Source organism: Anabrus simplex, chromosome 3, assembly GCF_040414725.1.
Source record: "Anabrus simplex isolate iqAnaSimp1 chromosome 3, ASM4041472v1, whole genome shotgun sequence".
Lineage (NCBI taxonomy): Eukaryota > Metazoa > Arthropoda > Insecta > Orthoptera > Tettigoniidae > Anabrus > Anabrus simplex.
Genome location: NC_090267.1, coordinates 75,904,725 through 75,925,448, shown reverse-complemented (window position 1 = coordinate 75,925,448; position 20,724 = coordinate 75,904,725). Strand labels below are relative to the sequence as shown.

The following is a 20,724-nucleotide window of genomic DNA, read 5'->3' as shown; positions in this document are numbered from 1 at the left end:
AAAAATCTTAACTAAACTTTCAACTTAGGGTGATAATGGTTCCACAGCAGTGTGTGTATGGTATTAAGTTTTGTAACTGCCTGTAGTTTGAGCAAGAACAAAAGTAAGATTAAGTACTGAAGCAATATTTCATCTGCAATTTAACCCACTTCCCAATTACATGACTGGTCCTCTTCTGATTATGACACAAAAATGGCTGGTGCTACCTCTGAGAGTAATCTCTCAACAGAAAGTGTTGAAAATAAACCCAAACTGTTTGATAAACGTGCGTTATATGACCTTGTTTGAGATTTTGGTCTTAAAATGAAAGAATCTGCCATGATACTTGGGTCTAGACTCCGTTGAAGGAAAATATTGGTGGTGCCAGAAATAACGTACTAATGATATAGACATTGCAAAGAAGACTTTGCACCCTTCTTTTCTTAGAGAGAACTTTTGTTTTCTGCAACAGCATTCAAGAGGTTAAACTGAAACTAGGGGTACTACAGTATGACCCTACCCACTGGAGACTTTTTATTGATCCCTCCAAGATGTCATAAAACTGAAACCTTGGGCTTGCCATTCTAGATTATGTTACCAGTAAAACACTAAGTGCAAAACTGTGTTTACAGGTGATTTGAATATAGTGTTTTTCTTCAAATGTGTTTATACAACACTGTAACTACTTATTTTTATATGATTCTCATAAATATAACAGTGTAATGTATATGTGTTCATCCATTTTCACCATGAAAACAAACTTGCATCAGTTCTCATTGCGCATTCAGTTATTATGCCAGACATACGGAAATCTTGAGATGATAAAATAAATTAAGTTAGGTACCAGGAACACAAATGGTAAGTGGTGACTTTAAAGTACCATAATAAATATTCTGTTGACTCTGCAAGCAGATTACACAAAGCACCGCTGCTTTCTTTGAGAGTGGGACAGTCGAGCAAGTCACTTCATTGGACTTAAAAGAAATGGCAAAGTAGATAGTTGATTGTAGGCTAAATTAAGAAAGTCTTATTGACAAGTACAATGTACTGTTATCTCTGTTTCATATCAAACCAGGGCTTATGAAACAATTGTTAAAGATGTAAACGAAGAAGGAGAATGCTTTCAGTGCCTGTGTCATCGATTCCCAGGCATCAGTAATGCCAAAATCAAAGAGGGTATCTTCACAAGTCCAGATATCAGAAAACTTCTTCCTGATGCCAATTTTGAAGACATTACTGCTGCCTAGAGCAGAAGTACTCATGTTGTGAAGCAGTTGAAGTATTTTGCTGCATGTTAGTGGACATTTAACCGAAGACAGGAATAGTGAATAGAAGCATTATGACACTTGAAAAAAACTGTTGAGGGAATGCAAGACTAGTAAGCACAGTATCGATCTAGTTCTAGTATAACTATTGAACTCCAGTGATACTAACCAAGACCCGTGTAGTTACAATTGAGCAGTGCTTTGAGCTTCCGTAAGGCCCCACTCGCCAGGGGCTCGCCACGGATCTGGACAATATCATAGTCTAAGAGGGGCTCGTAATGATAATAGTTTGCAGGGTGACTGTTGAGTACATCACCCAAGAACGTTGAGCCCGACCGCCACGTCGTGATGATGATATTTCTGACAGGCTGACCACCAAGCTCGGGAACCAAGTCCTCCAGGGACCTGCAACAGAACAACATACATTGTATTATTACTGTGGGTGTTACTTAGATGTAGGAGCTTGATTGACCAAGAAACACTCTATCTATCTAACACTTAGAGCTGTTTCCTGATAAGGAAGGGAATGAAGAAGATATGAAATGAAATTACATCGCACGATTTTACGGTCAGATGCTCTTCCTAACACCAACTTCAAACGAAGAGCTAATGATGATGATGATGATGATAATAAAAAAAACCAACGACTGCAAAGATCAGAAACAAACAGAAAACTTCTGGAACAAACTTGAAACCACACTCATCAAAATACCTGAAAAAGACACCATCATTCTCCTCGGCGATTTCAACGGTAAAATTGGTAAAGAAAAGTGCTACAGAAAAACCGCAGGAAGATTCTCAGCACACGAAAGACCAACAAAAATGGCAAATGCCTCATCGAGCTCTGTAAACAACACGACCTGAAAATCATGTCAACATCCCTACGGAAAAACCCCAATAAGCTCTTCACATGGGAATCACCCAACACCTGCTGCGGCAAACACCAGATCGATCATGTCGCCATCTCCTTCCCAGCACAAAAAGAAGTACACAACGTTCAAGTCCGCAGAGGAGCCAACATTGACTCGGACCATCATCTAACAAGAATCAAAGTGAAATTTACCCCAAAACGCTTCTACCAGAAATCCAAGGCAAACAAAAAATTGGACACAGCACAAATAAAAACATCAAATCTCAGGGAAACATGGGAAAAAATCCCAGCCAAAACTTGGAACGAATTCCACGAAAAAATCATGAAGAGTGCATCAGAGCAAATCCCACTACAGAAAAATAGCAGACACCCGTTTTGGAACACCGAATGTGACAAAGCCATATTGAATAGAAAAAACGCATACCAGAAGTTCATCAGCAACCGTACACCTGAAAACGAAAAAAATTCCGCGAAGTCCGCAGACAGACCTCTAAACTCATCAGAAAAACCAAGAGGAAATACCTGGAAGACCAACTGAAGTCGGCCGAACAGGACTTCCGCAACTACAACACCAGTGATTTTTACAGCGTCTTCTGCAACAGATTAAATGGGTACACGCCCAAGAACCTCTGCTTCAGAAAACAAAACGGAAAATTGGCACTCACAGATGACGAAAACACCAAGGAACTCGCGAGATACTTCGAGTCACTACTCAACTGCCCAGAACCAACGGAGAGGTTTCCACTTAAACCCCACCCGAACCCAAACCCAGACTCATCCCCGCCTACACAAGAGGAAATACACCGACACATACAACGACTGAAAAACAACAAGGCATCCGGAGACGACGGCTTCATAGCAGACCTTCTTAAACATCTAGGAAAGAATTCTCTCCAAGAACTCACACAAATCATACAAGAAATTTGGACAACGGAAAAACTACCAGAAAATTGGACAAACGCCCTCCTCGTTCCACTTCACAAGAAAGGTGACCGAACAGATGTCAACAATTACAGGGGAATTTCCCTGGTGCAAGTCACATACAAAATCATCTCTGGAGTCCTCCTCCAAAGAACACAGGAACAACTAGAACCACTCATAGGCGAATACCAAGCGGGCTTCAGGCCCCACAGATCCTGTGCAGAACAGATACTCAACCTGAAAACCATCTTGAAACTACGACACACAAGAAAACAACCCACAATCTGCACCTTCGTGGACTTCCGGAAAGCATACGACTCCATTGACCGGCAATCTCTCTTCCAAACACTGAGTGAGTACGGACTGGACAACAAGACTCAAAAAATCATCAGACTAACTCTCACCAACACAACCTCCCAAGTAAAATTCATGGGAAATATATCTGAAAAATTTCAGATAAAAACCGGTGTCCGACAAGGAGATGGACTTTCCCCACTACTCTTTAACATAGCCCTGGACACAATCATGAGAGAATGGGAACAAGCTCTAAAAGCTCAAGGAAATTGGCAACCATTAAGTATGACAAGAAGACATGTAAAAATCTCCTGTCTCGCTTTCGCAGATGATCTCGCGATCCTTGCAACAAACGAACAACAGGCAATCAGCCAAATCGAAACTCTCAAGAAATGCTCAGAAAAATTCGGCCTACAAATCTCCTTCTCAAAAACCAAGGTCATGTGCAGCCACTGCAGCCTCCAGAATTTGAACACGAAATTTGGCACAATCGAAAAAGTAACTGAGTTCCGATATCTCGGAGAAATTATAGTACCAACAGGAAAAGAACAGAAGGCCCTCGAGGTCCGCATCCAGAAAATGAAGAGAGCCCTCGGCCGAACGCAAAACAATTACAACAAAAAATGCCTTTCAACCTTCACCAAAATTCGACATTACAACACTGTGATCAAACCTGAAATACTATACGCGAGTGAAACACTGGATCTCCACGGGAAAACAGTACTCGAAGACATCCTCAAAGAGGAACGTAAAATCATCAGAAAAATTCTCGGCCCAAAACTGACTGACGAAGGATATAGACTGCAATCTCGTACAAAAACAGAGGAGCTCTCAAACCTTGCGGCCGACATCAGAAAAAGACGCCTGAAATTTTACGGACACATCAAACGCCTTCCAGAAAACAGACTGACAAGAATCTTACTTGAGGCAACAGAAAACATCAAAACAAATAGGTGGACAAGGGAAATCCGCCAAGACCTGGAAAAATCAGGAATCAAAGTGGCCGACATCGCTAACCGAACCTGCTACAGAACGAAAATCAACAAGTGGGAAGTAGAGTCAGAGAGAAACCACAAGAAGAAGACAGGAGCTAAGTGGACAGAAGAACGAAGAACCACGATGAGAGAAAAACTGAAGGCTGCCTGGCAAAGAAGGAAATGCACAACTTCTAAGTGAGCTTTGCGTGATCAGTTTTCTGGTCTTTTTCGCATATAATAATAATAATAATAATAATAATAATAATAATAATAATAATAATAATAATAATAATAATAATAATAATGAGAATAAAAATAAATAATAATAATAGCATCAATGTTCGGCTCACTGGCCGAATGGTCAGCATTAAGGCCTTCGGTTCAGAGGGGCCCGGGTTCGATTCCCAGCAGTCAGGTCGGGGATTTTAATCGATTCTGATTAATTCTTCTGGCTCGGGGACTGGGTGTTTGTGTTTAGACAACACACTACACTACTAACCACTGCGGAAACACGCAATATTGATATAGGGTTGGCGTTAGGAAGGACATCCGGCCGTAAAACAAGGACCAAATCCATATGCGCGACACAGTTCGCACCCACCCACAGATGTGGGAAAAGCAGTAGAATAATAATAATAATAATAATAATAATAATAATAATAATAATAATAATAATAATAATAATAATAATAATAATAATAATAATAATAATAATAATAATAATGTGTGGCCCACGAACAGGCCTGGTGCAGGTCCTTCGAGTTGACGCCTTATAGGCGATCTCCGCGTCTATGGGGATGGGCCATATCTATGAAAAATTATACTTTGTAATGATGAAGACGTCACACACACACATGCAGCCTCCAAGCCATTGGAATCAACCAATGAAGGTTAAAATCCCCGGACCTGCCAGGAATCGAACCTAAGACCCCCTGGACCAAAGGCCAGCACGCTAAACATTTAGTCATGGAGCCGGAAATAATAATAATAATAATAATAATAATAATAATAATAATAATAATAATAATAATAATAATAATAATAATAATAATAATAATAATAATAATCCTGTAGTCACGTCCTAGTTCGAGAACTATGGGCAACGGCTGAGTGGCCTAGTAAGTGGTCCTGAGAGTCGGGATACCAGTTGCTATGGAATGGGAGTGGGCATCTTAGACATATTCTGAGTCGTGGCCCTCCTTGTGCTTAGGCGGCTAGGACTATACAATCCACCGGTGGTCCATAACCCGTTAGAGGAGAGATCCTCACTTGGACTATTTCCAAGTAGGGTAGCATCCTGCTTCATGAATTTACCGAGCTCAGAACATTTTAAGCAAGCCTCGGACCTATGGGAGTAACGGAGTCCCACTATCATTTGACAGGCGAGGGACTCCTTGGAAACAACTTGGCGAACGAAGTGGAATTCGATGGGAAGCTATCAATATTAATGGGGCTTTTGGAAGAAATAAAGTAGTTCTGGCTGAGTCAGCAAAGAGGATACATCTGGATGTACTAGGAGTAAGTGATATTCGGGTAAGGGGAGATAACGAGGAGGAGGAGGAGATAGAAGATTATAAAGTGTACTTGACGGGTGTTAAAAAGGGAAGGGCAGAGTATGGAGTAGGACTGTTTATCAGGAATACTATTGTACGCATATAGTTCCTGTTAGGCACGTAAATGAGCGAGTGATGTAGGTAGATGTGGCAGTTGGAGGAATTAGGACGAGAAGTGTCTCAAGGTATTCACCATGTGAGGGTGCTTATGAGGATGAAGTTGACAAGTTTTATGAAGCATTGAGTGACATCGTAGTCAGGGTGAACAGCACGGATAGGATAGTGCTAATGAGCGATTTCAATGCGAGAGTTGGAAATAGAACTGTAGGATACTAATGGGTGATTGGTAAATGTGGGGAAGATATGGAAGCTAATGGGAATGGGAAGCGTTTGCTGGAATTCTGTTCTAGTATGGGTTTAGCAGTTACGAATACATTTTTCAAGCATAAGGCTGTTCACCGCTACACATGGGAGCCCAGGTGTACCAGATCCATAATAGACTATATCTTAACCGACTTCGAATTCAGGATATCTGTTTTTCGAGGATTTTTCGATGATACAGACCACGATCTGATAACTAAGTATATCAAGGCCTAGGGTAGAGAAAGTGAAATCTGTCTGCAAACGAATAAGGGTAGAAAATCTCCAGGACGAGGAAATTAGACAGAAGTGCATGGATATGGTTAGTGAGAAGTTTCGAACAGTGGACAGTAAGCAGGTTCAAGATATAGAAAGAGAATGGGTCGCATACAGGGATGCTGTAGTAGAAAAAGCAAGGGAATGCCTAGGAACAACTGTGTGTAAAGACGGCAAAAAGCGAATATCTTGGTGGAATTATGAAGTGAGAGCAGCTTGTAAACGTAAAAAGAAGGCTTATCAGAAATGGCTCCAAATAAGGGCTGAGGCAGACAGGGATTGTACGTAGATGAAAGAAACAGAGCGAAACAAACAGTTGTTGAATCCAAAAAGAAGTCATGGGAATATTTTGGTAATAACCTGGAAAGGCTAGGTCAAGCAGCAGGGAAACCTTTCTGGACAGTAATAAAGAATCTTAGGAAGGGAGGGGAGAAGGAAATGAACAGTGTTTTTGAGTAATTCAGGCGAATTCATAACAGATCCCAGGGAATCACTAGATAGGTGGAGGAAATACATTGAAAATCTTCTGAACGTAAAAGGAAATCTTCATGGTGGTGTCGCGAACAACCAAGCTCATGGGGAGGAAGAAAATGATGTTGGTGAAATTACGCTTGAGGAAGTGGAAAGGATGGTAAATAAACTCCATTGTCAAAGCAGCAGGAATAGATGAAATTAGACCTGAAATGGTGAAATTTAGTGGGAAGGCAGGGATGAAATGGCTTTATAGAGTAGTAAGATTAGCATGGAGTGTTGGTAAGGTACCTTCAGATTGGACAAAAGAAGTAATTGCACCTATCTATAAGCAAGGGAACAGGAGGGATTGCAACAATTATCGAGGTATCCCATTGATTAGTATACCAGGCAAAGTATACACTGGCATCGTGGAAGGGAGGGTGCGATCAGTAGTGAGAGGAAGTTGGATGAAAACCAGTGTGGTTTCAGACCACAGAGAGGCTGTCAGTATCAGAGTTTCAGCATGCACCAGGTAATTGAAAAATGTTACGAGAGGAATAGACATTGTGTTTATGTTTCGTAGATCTAGAGAAAGCATATGACAGGGTACCGAGGGAAAAGATGTTCGCCATACTGGGGGACTATGGAATTAAGGGTACATTATCGAAATCAATCAAAGGCATTTATGTTGACAATTGGGCTTCAGTGAGAATTGATGGTAGAGTGAGTTCTTGGTTCAGGGTGCTTACAGGAGTTAGACAAGGCTGTAATACTTCACCTTAGCTGCTCGTAGTTTACATGGATCATCTGCTGAAAGGTATAAAATGGCATGGAGGGATTCAGTTAGGTGGAAATGTAGTAAGCAGTCTGGCCTATGCTGACGACTTGTTCTTAATGGCAAATTGTGCCGAAAGCCTGCAGTCTAATTTCTTGGAACTTGAAAATAGGTGCAATGAGTATGGCATGAAAATTAGCCTCTTACAGACTAAATTGATGTCAGTAGATAAGAAATTCAACAGAACTGAATGTCAGATTGGTGATACAAAGCTGGAAAAGGTAGAAAATTTTAAGTATTTAGGTTGTATGTTCTCGCAAGATGGTAATATAGTGAGATTGAATCAAGGTGTAGTAAAGCTAATGCAGTGAGCTCAGAGTTGCGATCAACAGTATTCTGTAAGAATAAGTCAGCTCTCGGACGAAACAATTTTTACATCGGTCTGTTTTCAGACCAATTTTGCTTTACGGGAGCGAAAGCTGGGTTAGCTCAGGATATCTTACTCATAAGTTAGAGGTACCGGTAACAGACATGAAAGTCTGCTGGTACAAACAGGTGGAAACAATGGCAGGAGGGTACTCGGAATGAGGAGATAAAGGCTAAGTTAGGAATGAACTCGACGGATGAAGCTGTACGCATAAACCGGCTTCGGTTGTGGGGTCATGTGAGACGAATGGAGGAGGATAGGTTACCTAGGGGAATAATGGACTCTGTTATGGATGGTAAGGGGAGTAGAGGGAGACCAAGACGCCGATGGTTAGACTCAGTTTCTAATGATTTAAAGATGAAACGAAATGGACTATGGCTTTTAGTGCTTGGAATGTCCGTGGACATGTTCGGCTCGCCAGGTGCAGGTCTTTTGATTTGACACCCGTAGGCGACCTTCGCATCGTGATAAGAATGGAATGATGATGAAGACAGCACATACATCCAGCCCCCGTGCCAAAGAAATAAACCAATGATGGTTAAATTTCCCGACCCTGTCGGGAATCGAGCCCAGGACCCTCGGAACCGAAGGGCGGTACGCTGACCATTCAGCCAACGAGTCGGACATTTAAAGATAAGAGGTATAGAACTAAATGAGGCCACAGTACTAGTTGCAAATAGAGGATTGTGGCGACGTTTAGTAAATTCACAGAGGCTTGCAGACTGAACGCTGAAAGGTATAACGGTCTATAATAATAATAATAATAATAATAATAATAATAATAATAATAATAATAATAATAATATAGCCTCATCAACCGAGTGTAGACATTTTAATATGACGTCATTATTTCCTTCTTATATAATATAAAAAAATGAAAATTTATCGAATATCTCCCTTAGTAAATTATTCCAATCCCCGACTCTTCTCGCTATTAACGAATATCTGCCCCAATTTGTCGTCTTTAACCCCGCCTTTATCTTAATATTATGATCTTTCCTACTTTCAAAAACACCACTCAAACGTTATTCGTCTACTAATGTCATTCCACGCCATCTCTCCACTGACAGCTCGGAAAACACTGTTTAGTCGAGCAGCTTGTCTCTTTATTTCCAGCCCAAAGTTTGCAAAAATTTCGTAACACTACTTTTTTTTTTCTGGTCAGAAATCACCCAGAACATAGATGGAAATGAAGGCAACGACGCTTAGACTCGGCTTTTAATGATTTAATAATAAAAGATGAGGAAATAACCGAGGCCACAGAGCTAGTTGCACATAGAGAATTGTAGAGACACATCGTTTATTCATGCAGGCTTATAGACTGTGTGCTGAAAGGCGTTAGCCTGTATGCCGTCTGGATTTTGGTGGCTCTTTCTACGCTGGCCAACTGTTCAGTTCTGGCGATAGAATGATTTCTTCACGGTATCAAAGGATGGCACCCGCAAGATCAACCCATGATCCATTTCTTTTTTTGCCAGTGGTTTTACGTCGCACCGACACAGATACGTCTCATGGCGACGATGGGACAGGAAAGGGCTAGGAGTGGGAAGGAAGCGGTTGTGGCTTTAATAAAGGTACAGCCCCAGCATTTGCCAAGTGTGAAAATGGGGAAACCACGGAAAACCATTTTCAGGGCTGCCGACAGTGGGGTTCGAATCTACTATCTCCCGAATACTGGATACTGGCCGCACTTAAGCGACTGCAGATATCGAGATCGGTATGATCCATTTCCAGTTGGTATTTCGCGTTTGAAACTGATGGTTTTCGCCTTCTTATCCTACAGAAATCTCTTCGCGCGGCCAAAAATATTTGTATAACCTTATGCACCCGTACAGTCGGTGGCATGGAGTTCCGCACTCAGGTTTCTTCTTATTACAAGAATGTATTGGGATTATTGTATGCCTCAGCCAGCTAGGGTGTCTGAATGCCAGTTAAATGCCGTTACATATGTCATCGTATCAGTTGACATCTAAAAATGACGATAAAATCAAATTGTTTCAGGAATCCTATTGGGCGACCGGCTAAACAGATTGTAAATTCGATTTATCAGATCATTCCATAGAGTTTCATACCATGATTAATTTTATGCTTGACATTATACTATTTGATATACAACATGATGGCGTGCAATTATAATCGTGGTTTCCAGATTGTTTAGGCTCGAAATATTAACGTCATCTAATATTTGTTGATTGACACAATATTAGGAGTATTATATACTATCGTGGATGATACAGCATATCTAAATTACATTGAACAACAACTGAGTTATTCTGGATAGTAACGTATTTATTCAAATATAATCCCTAACTATTCCCAGGCTTCTGGTATACGCTCTATCGTCCATTTGTCCGAAATTATGTTATGAAGTTTCTGCCTTAGTGCAGGATCGTTTAGTTTAGTTTCTGACGTTCAGCAATGATCCCATCTTCTCCTGGTGCTTTGTTGGTTTTAAGCTGCTTGATGATCTCTTCAGTTTCTTTGAGGTCGGGGGCTTGTGAGTCCGGGTGTGTGAACACCGGAGGGATGAAGACAAGTTTTTCTTGAGATGGTTCGCAGTTAAGAAGGGAGTTGAAGTATTGGGCTAAGATTTTGCAGATATTTTTTGTGTTGATTTCCAATGATCCGTCGGGTTTTTTGAAGCACAGGCTGGACACTTGACATCCCTGTAGATTCTCTCTAAACGTCTTGTAGAATCATCTTGTATTATTCGTGGTGAAATCCTTCTGAATTTCGCGGAGTCATATCCTCGTTTTTCTATCCTAATTATTTTTGAAGCATGTTTTTGAATTTGAAGAAAGTTCTCTCAGTTTTCCTCGGTCTTGTGACTGCTAAACCTCTTCCACGCAGTTATGCTGTTATCAATTGCCTGATCGCAAATTGCGTTCTACTAGCGATGTTTCCTGGTGCGAGGGGGTTGGACTAGTTTCATGACTTCCTGAATTTTCTTTGTTATTTTCTGCCAGTCTGTTTATTTCTCCTGGTTAACTTGCATGAAGATTTCTTCTTTGTGGAGTTTCAAGTACGCTGGATCTGGTTTAATAATTTTAGATGGGTCTTTCTGTCTTCTATTGGGTTGGTATTTCATCTTTATTTGGAGAAAATAATGGTCCGATTCAAAGACTCCTTTGCAAGCTCTAACATTAAGAATTTATTTTGTGGTTTCCTTTGAAATAGCGACATGGTCAATTTGGTATTCACCCTGTCGAATGTTGCTAATTTTTGTGAAGGTTTCTGAAATTGGGTACTCATAATTTTAAGTTAGAAGTTTCTGTAAAAGTCAATTATTTTTTCACAATTTTTGTGGCACGCTCGTGCTTGGTATGGGGCGCTGTGGTATCTCTGAATTTTCTTTCTTTACCCATCTGTGCGTTAAAATCACCTAATAAGATTTTCACATGAGGCCTTGGTATTTTATTGGTTGTTTCTTCTAGTTTCCCAGAAATTTTCCGCAGTTTCGGGGTCAGTCTTGTTGTGCTGATATGTGGGAGCGTGCACATTGATCAATGTGTAAGTTTTATTATTATTATTATTATTATTATTATTATTATTATTATTATTATTATTATTATTATTATTATTATTATTATTATTATTTAACAGTAGGAAATTTGGTATGGGATCTCTCATTTATCTTCCCACCAAGGGCTCCAGAAGGAGTTGGTTCGACCATAAATATACCGCTCACATATAATGTACCATTATACTTAAACGCGAGAATGGATATTTAACGCAGTAAAAATTTTGCAGTAGGACGCCGCTTGTGAGGGCGTGATGCTGTATAGAGAGCGGGAATCGTGAAGGTGATTTCCCGAGGCAAGGCGTGGTCATGTGTGACGAAGAAAGAATATGTGAGGAAGAGGGAAAGAGAGATGGGATTTTGTCTGGGGGAGAGACCTGCCATCTTAACAGAGATTTTTAGCGGGAGCAGACAGGCCCACCACATTAAGGAAATTGTGTCGTAATTCCCGTAATTGAAGGCTTCTCAGGAAAATAAAAAGATGGAAATGATTGCTAGAATTTTACGAAGCTATAGATCCCTCCAGGTTTATTAACGTATGATTAGATCAATAAATATGTACCAAGCAGAACCACCGTGGGAAGCTCTGTAGTGGCCACATTCCGGACTCAAGTTGTTTCTCGGGACTTTCCCTGGCGTCCTTTGGTGCGTTGCCTCATATAAAAGCGGAGTGATATGGGGGGAGATCATCCAGTGACGATCATATTGCTGCCAGCACGCGTCGCACGTCTGCCTAGATTGCGCCAGAAACCTTTTGTTCAGAACAAAGACAGTGTGTAATTATTACAGTGCGATAACTTTGATCCAGTGGATAGGTGACTTACAGAGTTAAAGGTAGTGGATTTATAGGTGGCGCGATGTTCAGATACCTATCAATGAGATCGCGTGTGCTTAGTGGTATCAGTAACAAAAGCACGCCGTACTTGTAGACTCGGATAAATAGCGGTAGGGGCGAAGCTCCCGAGGTGCCGAGGAAGTGTGGACAATAGGCTAAGGAGGTCTATATCTATCCTCTGATAGACTGTTGAATCCAAATTAAGCGGGCATAAAAACACAATAACCGAGTGGATAGTCTCTAGAGCAGAAAATAGTTTGTGGCACAGTGCACAAGTTAGCGAGTATGCAGTTATACGAGAATGGAGGACGAGGAGTGTGTATTGCAAAGTGTTAGCGCTGTGTGCTAGCTCAACCTAAATAAATGTCCAGAATGTTGCGTTGTGTTTAAAGTGAATATTTCATTGTAGTAAGAAGTCGAGATATTACGAGGGGAGTGAGGTGCAAGAACTTCAGAACGTGGCTTCGAAGACGCTACCTTGAACGAGGCATCCCTCAAGAAGAAGACAGCACCATGGGCCAGCGGGGCAGGAAGACCGGACTCCAAGAAACGACCCTGGCTGAGACCTCTACCGTGATGGGCTAAATCATGCTAGCCTACCCGGAGGGAGAGAGGAGGAGATCAACAATGAGATAAGTAGACCATGAATTACTAGACATATGGTAGAGTTAAAGTGTCACGCAGAGATAGTAGAATTAAACGTGTAAATATTAATATAGGATTTGATTGTGGCCCATCAGGTTGCGTATAAAGATTGTTTTGATATATCTAAGGGTAAGAGTAGTTAGATTTGTTTCTTTTCATCTTTATGTAAAGCAGACAATGAGGTAATTTTTGTTATCGCGGCAAGAGGTAGTGTGCCTAGTGATACGTATTGATTTGAGTATGATAGACCGGATATTTTCCTTTGGGTCGGTCGTTAAATACATTTTCCTTGTAGGACTAGGATCACTATGTGTAATTCCCATTATATTCCAGGCGAAGGGCAGACATATCTGCGTAATGTAAGGTATGCATGCCGATGGTATTTATTTAGTTAAGAAGCTCTATTTACGTGCCTTAGACGGGCGTAAACTATAGCGGAGGCGCAGGTTTTAACGCTATTCGACTCTGTGCTACTCTGCCAAACGCTGGGTTTGAACCTCTGACCCCCAAGGTTACTGTTGACACGCCGCATATTGACGGTGATGGTTTGATGTGATAGTATGGTAGAACACTTTATGTGACTTAACTGCGACCCGTGTGGGTGGTTAAATGAAGTCAGGTACGTATGTGAGATGTGTCTTTCCTCACTTATTTTGTGGCCATTTGCTGCTATATGTAGAAGCTTGAAAGTCCCTTTGTGAAAGAATGTAGGGTAAGGCGTCTAGCGGTAGTTTGTTTACAAGTTTTTTTGATGTAGGGGGAGGCTCCAGACTTGACTGCAGGTCAATGTTCGCCTGCTCTGTATTGGGGTGAGCTCGGCCATTTTAAATCTTTTTTTTGCTAGGGGCTTTACGTCGCACCGACACAGATAGGTCTTATGGCGACGATGGAATGGGAAAGGCCTAGGAGTTGGAAGGAAGCGGCCGTGGCCTTAATTAAGGTACAGCCCCAGCATTTGCCTGATGTGAAAATGGGAAACCACGGAAAACCATCTTCAGGGCTGCCGATAGTGGGATTCGAACCTACTATCTCCCGGATGCAAGCTCACAGCCGCGCGCCTCTACGCGCACGGCCAACTCGCCCGGCCATTTTTAAATCGCTCTGGAGGTAGGTCATTCTCCTTTGGCAGAGAAGCCTTTTGCAAACACAGGGCGTCATTTATTTTAACCTTTTTACCTCCTGTTCTTTTCTTGTTTGATTCGCATTCTTAGGGTTGCGTATTTTACTAATGTGATCTTGGCACTATGCTACTGTTATGATTGCCCTGTTGACACAAAGTTTTGCCTGGTGGACGTGGGTTCACGTCCGTGTAAATAGGAAATTGAGGGCGCTAGAGTAGGTTATCTGAGATTATTTTTTATTACTTATTGTGCTGCTAATTTTTGTGTATATAAATATCCCGGTGTGGGAGCAAACTTTCATAATAGCGGTAATCTCTGCGGGTATCCTTAATTCTACCATTATATCATTTTATGTCGCAGGCATAGGGATGCAGTTTCCACGTGGGGAACACATTCGGTTTTTCTTGTTTCACAGATCGACAAACTTCAGCATAACGTCATCATCCAGGTGGTATTTTCTTTGTTTTCCTTTTAAATTGTAGATGTGAGCCTTTAGGGCGCTTATTTGGGCACTCCAGGTGCAATCATTGTAAATAATTTGAGTTATGAATACAAACTTATGCTCAAAATTCTGATCACAGCGAAAGTGTTCCTCATTTCGTAGTTTAATGTAATTGTATGAGTTCCCCATGATCCTCTCGTCATAAGAACCCAACTAGCGACCATTTCTGCCGACTGCAGCTGAGCTGGTGCCCGTATGCAAGAGAAGATGAGCAGGTAGGTATGATCCTGCAGTATTGATGTGCCCTGTAGGGTATAATAACGTTATAAAATAATGGCGCTGGTACAAAAAATACGAAAATAACTCAAAAAGAATTTCGCAAGAAAGCACTTACTTAGCACTGATGTTGTACATCCCATTGGGAAACTGGTAGCCCTCCATCTCCTCAGCAACAAAGTGGCGTTGTTCGTCGACCACATCGATGATGTCCCTTGTGTAGTTCGCTGCTGCAGTCACTGCTACCTCTTCTGAATCCACTTCATTGTTCAACCAACTCTGAAAACACAAGAGAGACAGGCTATTTGTAGGCTCTATATTAGAAGACAAGATGGCTAACAATAGATAATCTACAGGGTGCAACAATAAGGTAGGTCAAACTTTCAGAACAACCTGACATGTAGAAGAAGATTTATTATATGGATATGGGTCCGCAAAAACTTTATTTATTTATTTATTTATTTATTTATTTATTTATTTATTTATTTCATCTCTTGGCCAGAGAGAGGGCTTAACCCTATAGGTGGCCCGCCCCATCCATTCAGGGCGGGGAATGAAAACATTAAAAATACTTTATTTAGATGCGAGAACTCATTTTCTACAACTCTACACAGTAGGGGCGCCGACTCTAGGGGTGCTACGATGCTTGAGCACCGCGCACCCCCCCTACCCGCCCAAAGTTTGATGGGGGTGCCCAACAACTCCCACAAACAAGGGAGAAGAAACATCAAAACATAATAACAGAAGAAACGAAAGAAGGGCAATTTTTCATTATAGTTCTAAACCCTAGCAATAGAAAGGTATTTTTGTCCCTACATTACCAACAGGGGGAGGGGGCTGAGGAGCCCATAAAACAACTTTTGTTTACTTTATTCTCAATCACAAGTGAGTTATATGGATATATTTTAAATCAGATCTGATTCATCCAAAAATTCATAAAGGGTAATTGATTCCAGAGGTAGTTAGTTTACTAAAGATCGCTTTAAATAGAAGTCACCCGTTTTCACATGTACATCAGAACGTTCTTTTTCCGCCTTCAGAAGATTTAAAACTTACCCGAGCAGCATCCTGACGTAAGGAAAATTGAACGACAATGCAATCATGCATGCCCATAATCAAGAAAAAAAAAATAAAAAAAATTGAACGTGGCAACTGTGGCGAACATTTTCATCAAACGATCGACTGTTTTTTCGAACACTCTCTTCATGAATGAGAATTAGAAAGGTACTGGTGGTAGTTTGTGTTTTAAGAGGAAGCACAACTAGGTAATCATCCTATCTGAACAAATTAGTGGAAAAGAAATTTAAAATACAACATATTCAACGAAGGAATTTGGAAACGCAGTACAAAATAAAATAAAATATTATTGAATTAGGCCGAAAAAATTACTAACGAATCAAAAGGGAACGTACGTTTCCTGAGTAACAGTATACTGTACTTGTAATTTAAATACCCTTGATTAATCCACTGCAGCACATAAAGCGGATAACGAGATGAGCAGTAGTCGCGTCATCGGCTAGTATGCGTTCGAGTGTTTAATGCAGGCCGAGGCTCCGTCTTAGGCCAGAGAGATCGGCGCGCGCTGTGAGGATGTGGGCCACGGTAAAGTCGGCACCACAAGAACATACTGGGGGGGTCTTCCCCCCTTAGGCGATCGTCCATGACCTATCCCCAGACTACACAACATTATGACCTCTATCCGTGAGGGCCGGAATGGGGACCGCCACACGGTGGTTGTCTTCTTAATTGCTCTCAGCTTGTTGGGAGTTCGGATAGCTAGTCACTCCGATTCCCAGGACGCAAAGATGGTTCGACGTAGCTGAGAACAAATATCTTTAGCAGGAACATTGATAGGTCTGGGAGGTAAAAGTACCGCTTCTTTTGCAGCTTTATCCTCAAGTTCATTTCCCGCAATCCCAACGTGAAAGTGATTCTGGTGCTAGCATCACTTAACCTAGCTAGAAGGTCATGAATCTGCTGTACCAGTGGGTGTTGCGAGAAACAGGTTTCAATAGACTGCAGATAACTTACGAGTCAGTACACATAAGAAAATGGTTCCTTTCGTCGCCCAGTGCAAACTGTAGAGCTTCTAAGATGGCGTAAAGCTCCGCAGTATACACGCTACATACACCAGGAAGCGAGATCTTCATGCTCATATCGTCAGTGACGAAAGAGCAACAAACATTTTCTCCGATTTTAGAACCATCCGTGAAGATATGTCTCGTGGTCGGATACTGGTGAACGAAGTCCTGGAAATACATCTGATGAACGACGGAATCCGTGTTCGCCTTGGGTCCACGGAGTAGATCTAGACGTACATCCGGTTGCGGAACTAAGTACGGAGGTACCTCGCTAAAAGTCTGTTCAAGACAACCACCGATATCTATATTTAAATCACGACACAAGCTATCAATTTGAATCCCGACTGGCATTCGGCCGGTCTTGGTACCTCTGGTGGTATTGGGTACCAAAAATGCGCTGATAGCTTGGATATAGCGGCATTTTACGAATTTTGGCAGCGTACGTGTGAAGTAACTGCTGCCTCCTTATCCGGAAAGATGGAACTCCCGCTTCAGCGAGTAGACCGGGAATGGAGCTAGTACGGAAAGCTCCCGTTGCCAGCCTAACTCCACTATGCTGAATACTGTCTAAAAGGCTCAGTGTAGATTTTGATGCTAAATCATAAATCGCACTACCGTGGTCCATTCGGGAGAGGATCGTTGCCGTGTAGAAACGTGACAGCACCGCATGGTCAGCCCCCACGAAGTGCCGCTGAGAAACTTATGCACGTTAAGTCTGTTCATGCAGGCAACCATCAACTAACGGATGTGGGGCTGCCACGTTAGTCTCTTATCAAAATGGAGACCCAGGAATCTGCAGGTGTCTACCATTTGTAAGATGGCAAGCGGAACACTGGTTCATTATGCACAAGCCGACGTCGACAGAAATGTACAACTGAGGTTTTCGCCGCTGAAAATCGAAAACCATGTTGCAGGGCCCATCTGTCGACTCGGTTAATAGCTTGCTGTAGCTGTCTCTCAGCAAACGCCACCCTTCCGGATCTGTAATGTAGAGCTAAAACGTCTACATACAGCGATGGAACGACTGCGGGCCCAGCAGCGGCAACTGTGCCGTTGATACCGATTGCGACCAGCGTGATGCTCAGTACAGATCCCTGTGGTACTCCATTTTCCTGAACGTAATATTGAGAAAATGAATTCCCTACTTGGACTCGAAAGAGTCGGAGGGACATGAAGTTCTCAATAAACGTTGGCAAGTTTCCCCGAAATTCCCACTGGTGTAGTGTGGAGGGAATCCCATATCGACAGGTAGTATCGTAATCTTTCACCAGGTGAAAAACACGGCGACTAGGTGTTCCTTCCGGAGAAAGGCCTTCTGAATGGCGCTCTTAAGTCTGACCAGATGATCAGTGGCAGACCGATTGGTTGTTAGACAAGATACCTTCCTTTTCCATGGCCCACAAAAGACGCCGGTTAGCCATCCTTTCAAATAGCTTACAAAGGCCATTTGTAAGGCATATTAGTCTATAACTATCCAAAAGTTTTGGATCTTTACCTGGCTTAGGAATTGGTATCACTATTTCCTCACGCCACTGAGATGGCCCTCCCTCACTCTTTGTTCTGTTGAATAGGGTGAGGATATCTTTGAGACATCTGTCACTCAAATGCTCAAGCATTTGATTGTGGATTTTGTCCGCTCCAAAAGTCGTGTCTCTGCATAGCGCAACTGCACTCCGCAACTTCCCATCCGTGAAAGGCACGTTGTAGGGATGCGAAGCACTAGAGGCGAAAGGGAGATGCTGTGCCTCTGCTTCGCGCTTAATTGGTAGAAATGCAGAGTCGTATCACCCAGAGATGGACGTATCTGCGAAATTCCACAAATATTTTAAATTTTGTACTTAAGACTTTTAGTTTCTCTTTGATAATTATTTTAATAAAAAACGCCAATTATTCGAGACATTTGGCTTTAAAAAACTCAGTTTGAAATCATTCTCCGAGAAAACTAATCTATTATATTTTTGTCTTAACATTTTAGAGGCATAATTTGTATTTCTTTAGCTTTCATCCTTTTAATTCACACATACATAAATTGTAAAATATCTTACTGTTTCATTATTAAAACACGCCTTCACCTTGTATGTGAATTTTATGTCGATTGTATGTGTATTTATATGGCTTTTGTTTGTACTCATTCATTACTATTGAAAAAGCGCCTAATAAAACAATAGCAAAAGTGAATTTTCATGAGGGTTAAATTTCGACATTTTCCGGGCCTTCCGCTTTTCTGACTGTGAGTTTTTACAATTTGATTTACGTCTCACCGACGCAGATATGTCTTATGGCGACGATAGGAAAGGGTTAGGAGTAGGAACGAAGCGACCGTGGCTTTACTTGAGGTACAGCCCTAGCATCTTCCTGGTGTGAAAATGGGTAACAACGGAAAACCATCTTCAGGGCTGCCGACAGTAGGGTTCGAACCCACTATGTCCCGGATACAAGCTGATAGTTACGTGACCCAAACCACGCAGCCTCTTGCTCGTTTGGGCTGTGAGTTAGAACACCCTCACTAAATATAAAAACCCGGCGCCTCCTACTACATAGTACTGTAACTGTAAATGTGGTACTTTGGTGAGCACGAGAAACGCAGGGCGTGTACCAATCTGTTGAAGTGCATACAGAGGGAGAGGGTTTTCTTTAAAAATATCTGAAGTTTTTCTCTGAGTTTATTAATAAGTTCAAAATCATATCCCCTCTGTACAGAAGAAACAGTGTGAAGTGTTCTTTCCTCGTCCTAGGGTTGGCAAAGTCCTAGAATTCCGGCTGCTCCTCTCCTTTCCGCACCATTGGACCACCATTCCTCCCTCGATGGAAGTTCTAGAAGATCCATGCGATGTCTAGAAGATCCATACGGTGTTGAAGTAGAGGGCGTTGGGACAGACCACGTAAATGATGTACGTGAACGAACACCGTTAAGCCTTGGGGCGTGTTAATGCGAAAACTGCTTCTAGACAGATGAGAAAAAGGTAGAGCAATGGTTTTAACAAGGTTCATAACACGTAAGAATTGTATGATTGAAGGTTTATCACACGGTAGAATGTCACTGAAATCTATCCCGTGTTAAGTCATTAATCTTTGAAATGAAAAGGAATGTCACTAAACTCGAATAAGTATATAAGTTTAACACTCATAAAATGAAAATCCACTCGAAACTTGTCGTCGAATTTCATTAAAGTTAACTAATAAATAGTCACCTAAAGTTTGTGACACTTGGCATAATGTGAAGTTATGCTACACGACACATTTCTTAGTTTGAACACCGTTCAATGTAATCAATTGGATTGAAATGAAGTAAGAATGTTTCACTCGTGAAGTCAATCTTGTTCACGCATGTTAATGAAATAAAATGAAAATAAAGAGAAATTAATCATTTATCAACAGTCCTTAGTTCGACTGTTCGTAGAATTGAAAATGCACAGCTCTTAGTTCGAATGTTCGTCGAATTGAAATACGCAGTTTTAATACAAAGTCTACAGTTCATCACCTACAAATATTCACACAATTTAGAGAATTATCTCCACACGAAATTGTAAATTAGTGACGTAGTCACTCTGTACTCAATCACTTGTTAATGCTTGTAATTTGAGTAATTCTAAGTTAAAGCACAGTCTCGTTAACTCGAAATATTCAATCACATTGTAAGGAGCAAACTGTTC

At 41.5% G+C, this 20,724-nt stretch overlaps 1 protein-coding gene across 1 annotated transcript in view; it reads right to left on the bottom strand.

Annotated features, from left to right (window-relative positions):
- LOC137498937 (carbohydrate sulfotransferase 5-like) overlaps positions 1-20,724 on the bottom strand; it is a 145,803-nt gene that overhangs the window by 53,682 nt on the left and 71,397 nt on the right. The window contains exons 3-4 of the mRNA XM_068226795.1: positions 15,109-15,269; positions 1,414-1,649 (exon numbers count right to left, since the gene is read on the bottom strand). Coding sequence (XP_068082896.1) covers positions 1,414-1,649; positions 15,109-15,269 — 397 coding nt within the window. The remainder of the gene's footprint in view (positions 1-1,413; positions 1,650-15,108; positions 15,270-20,724) is intronic.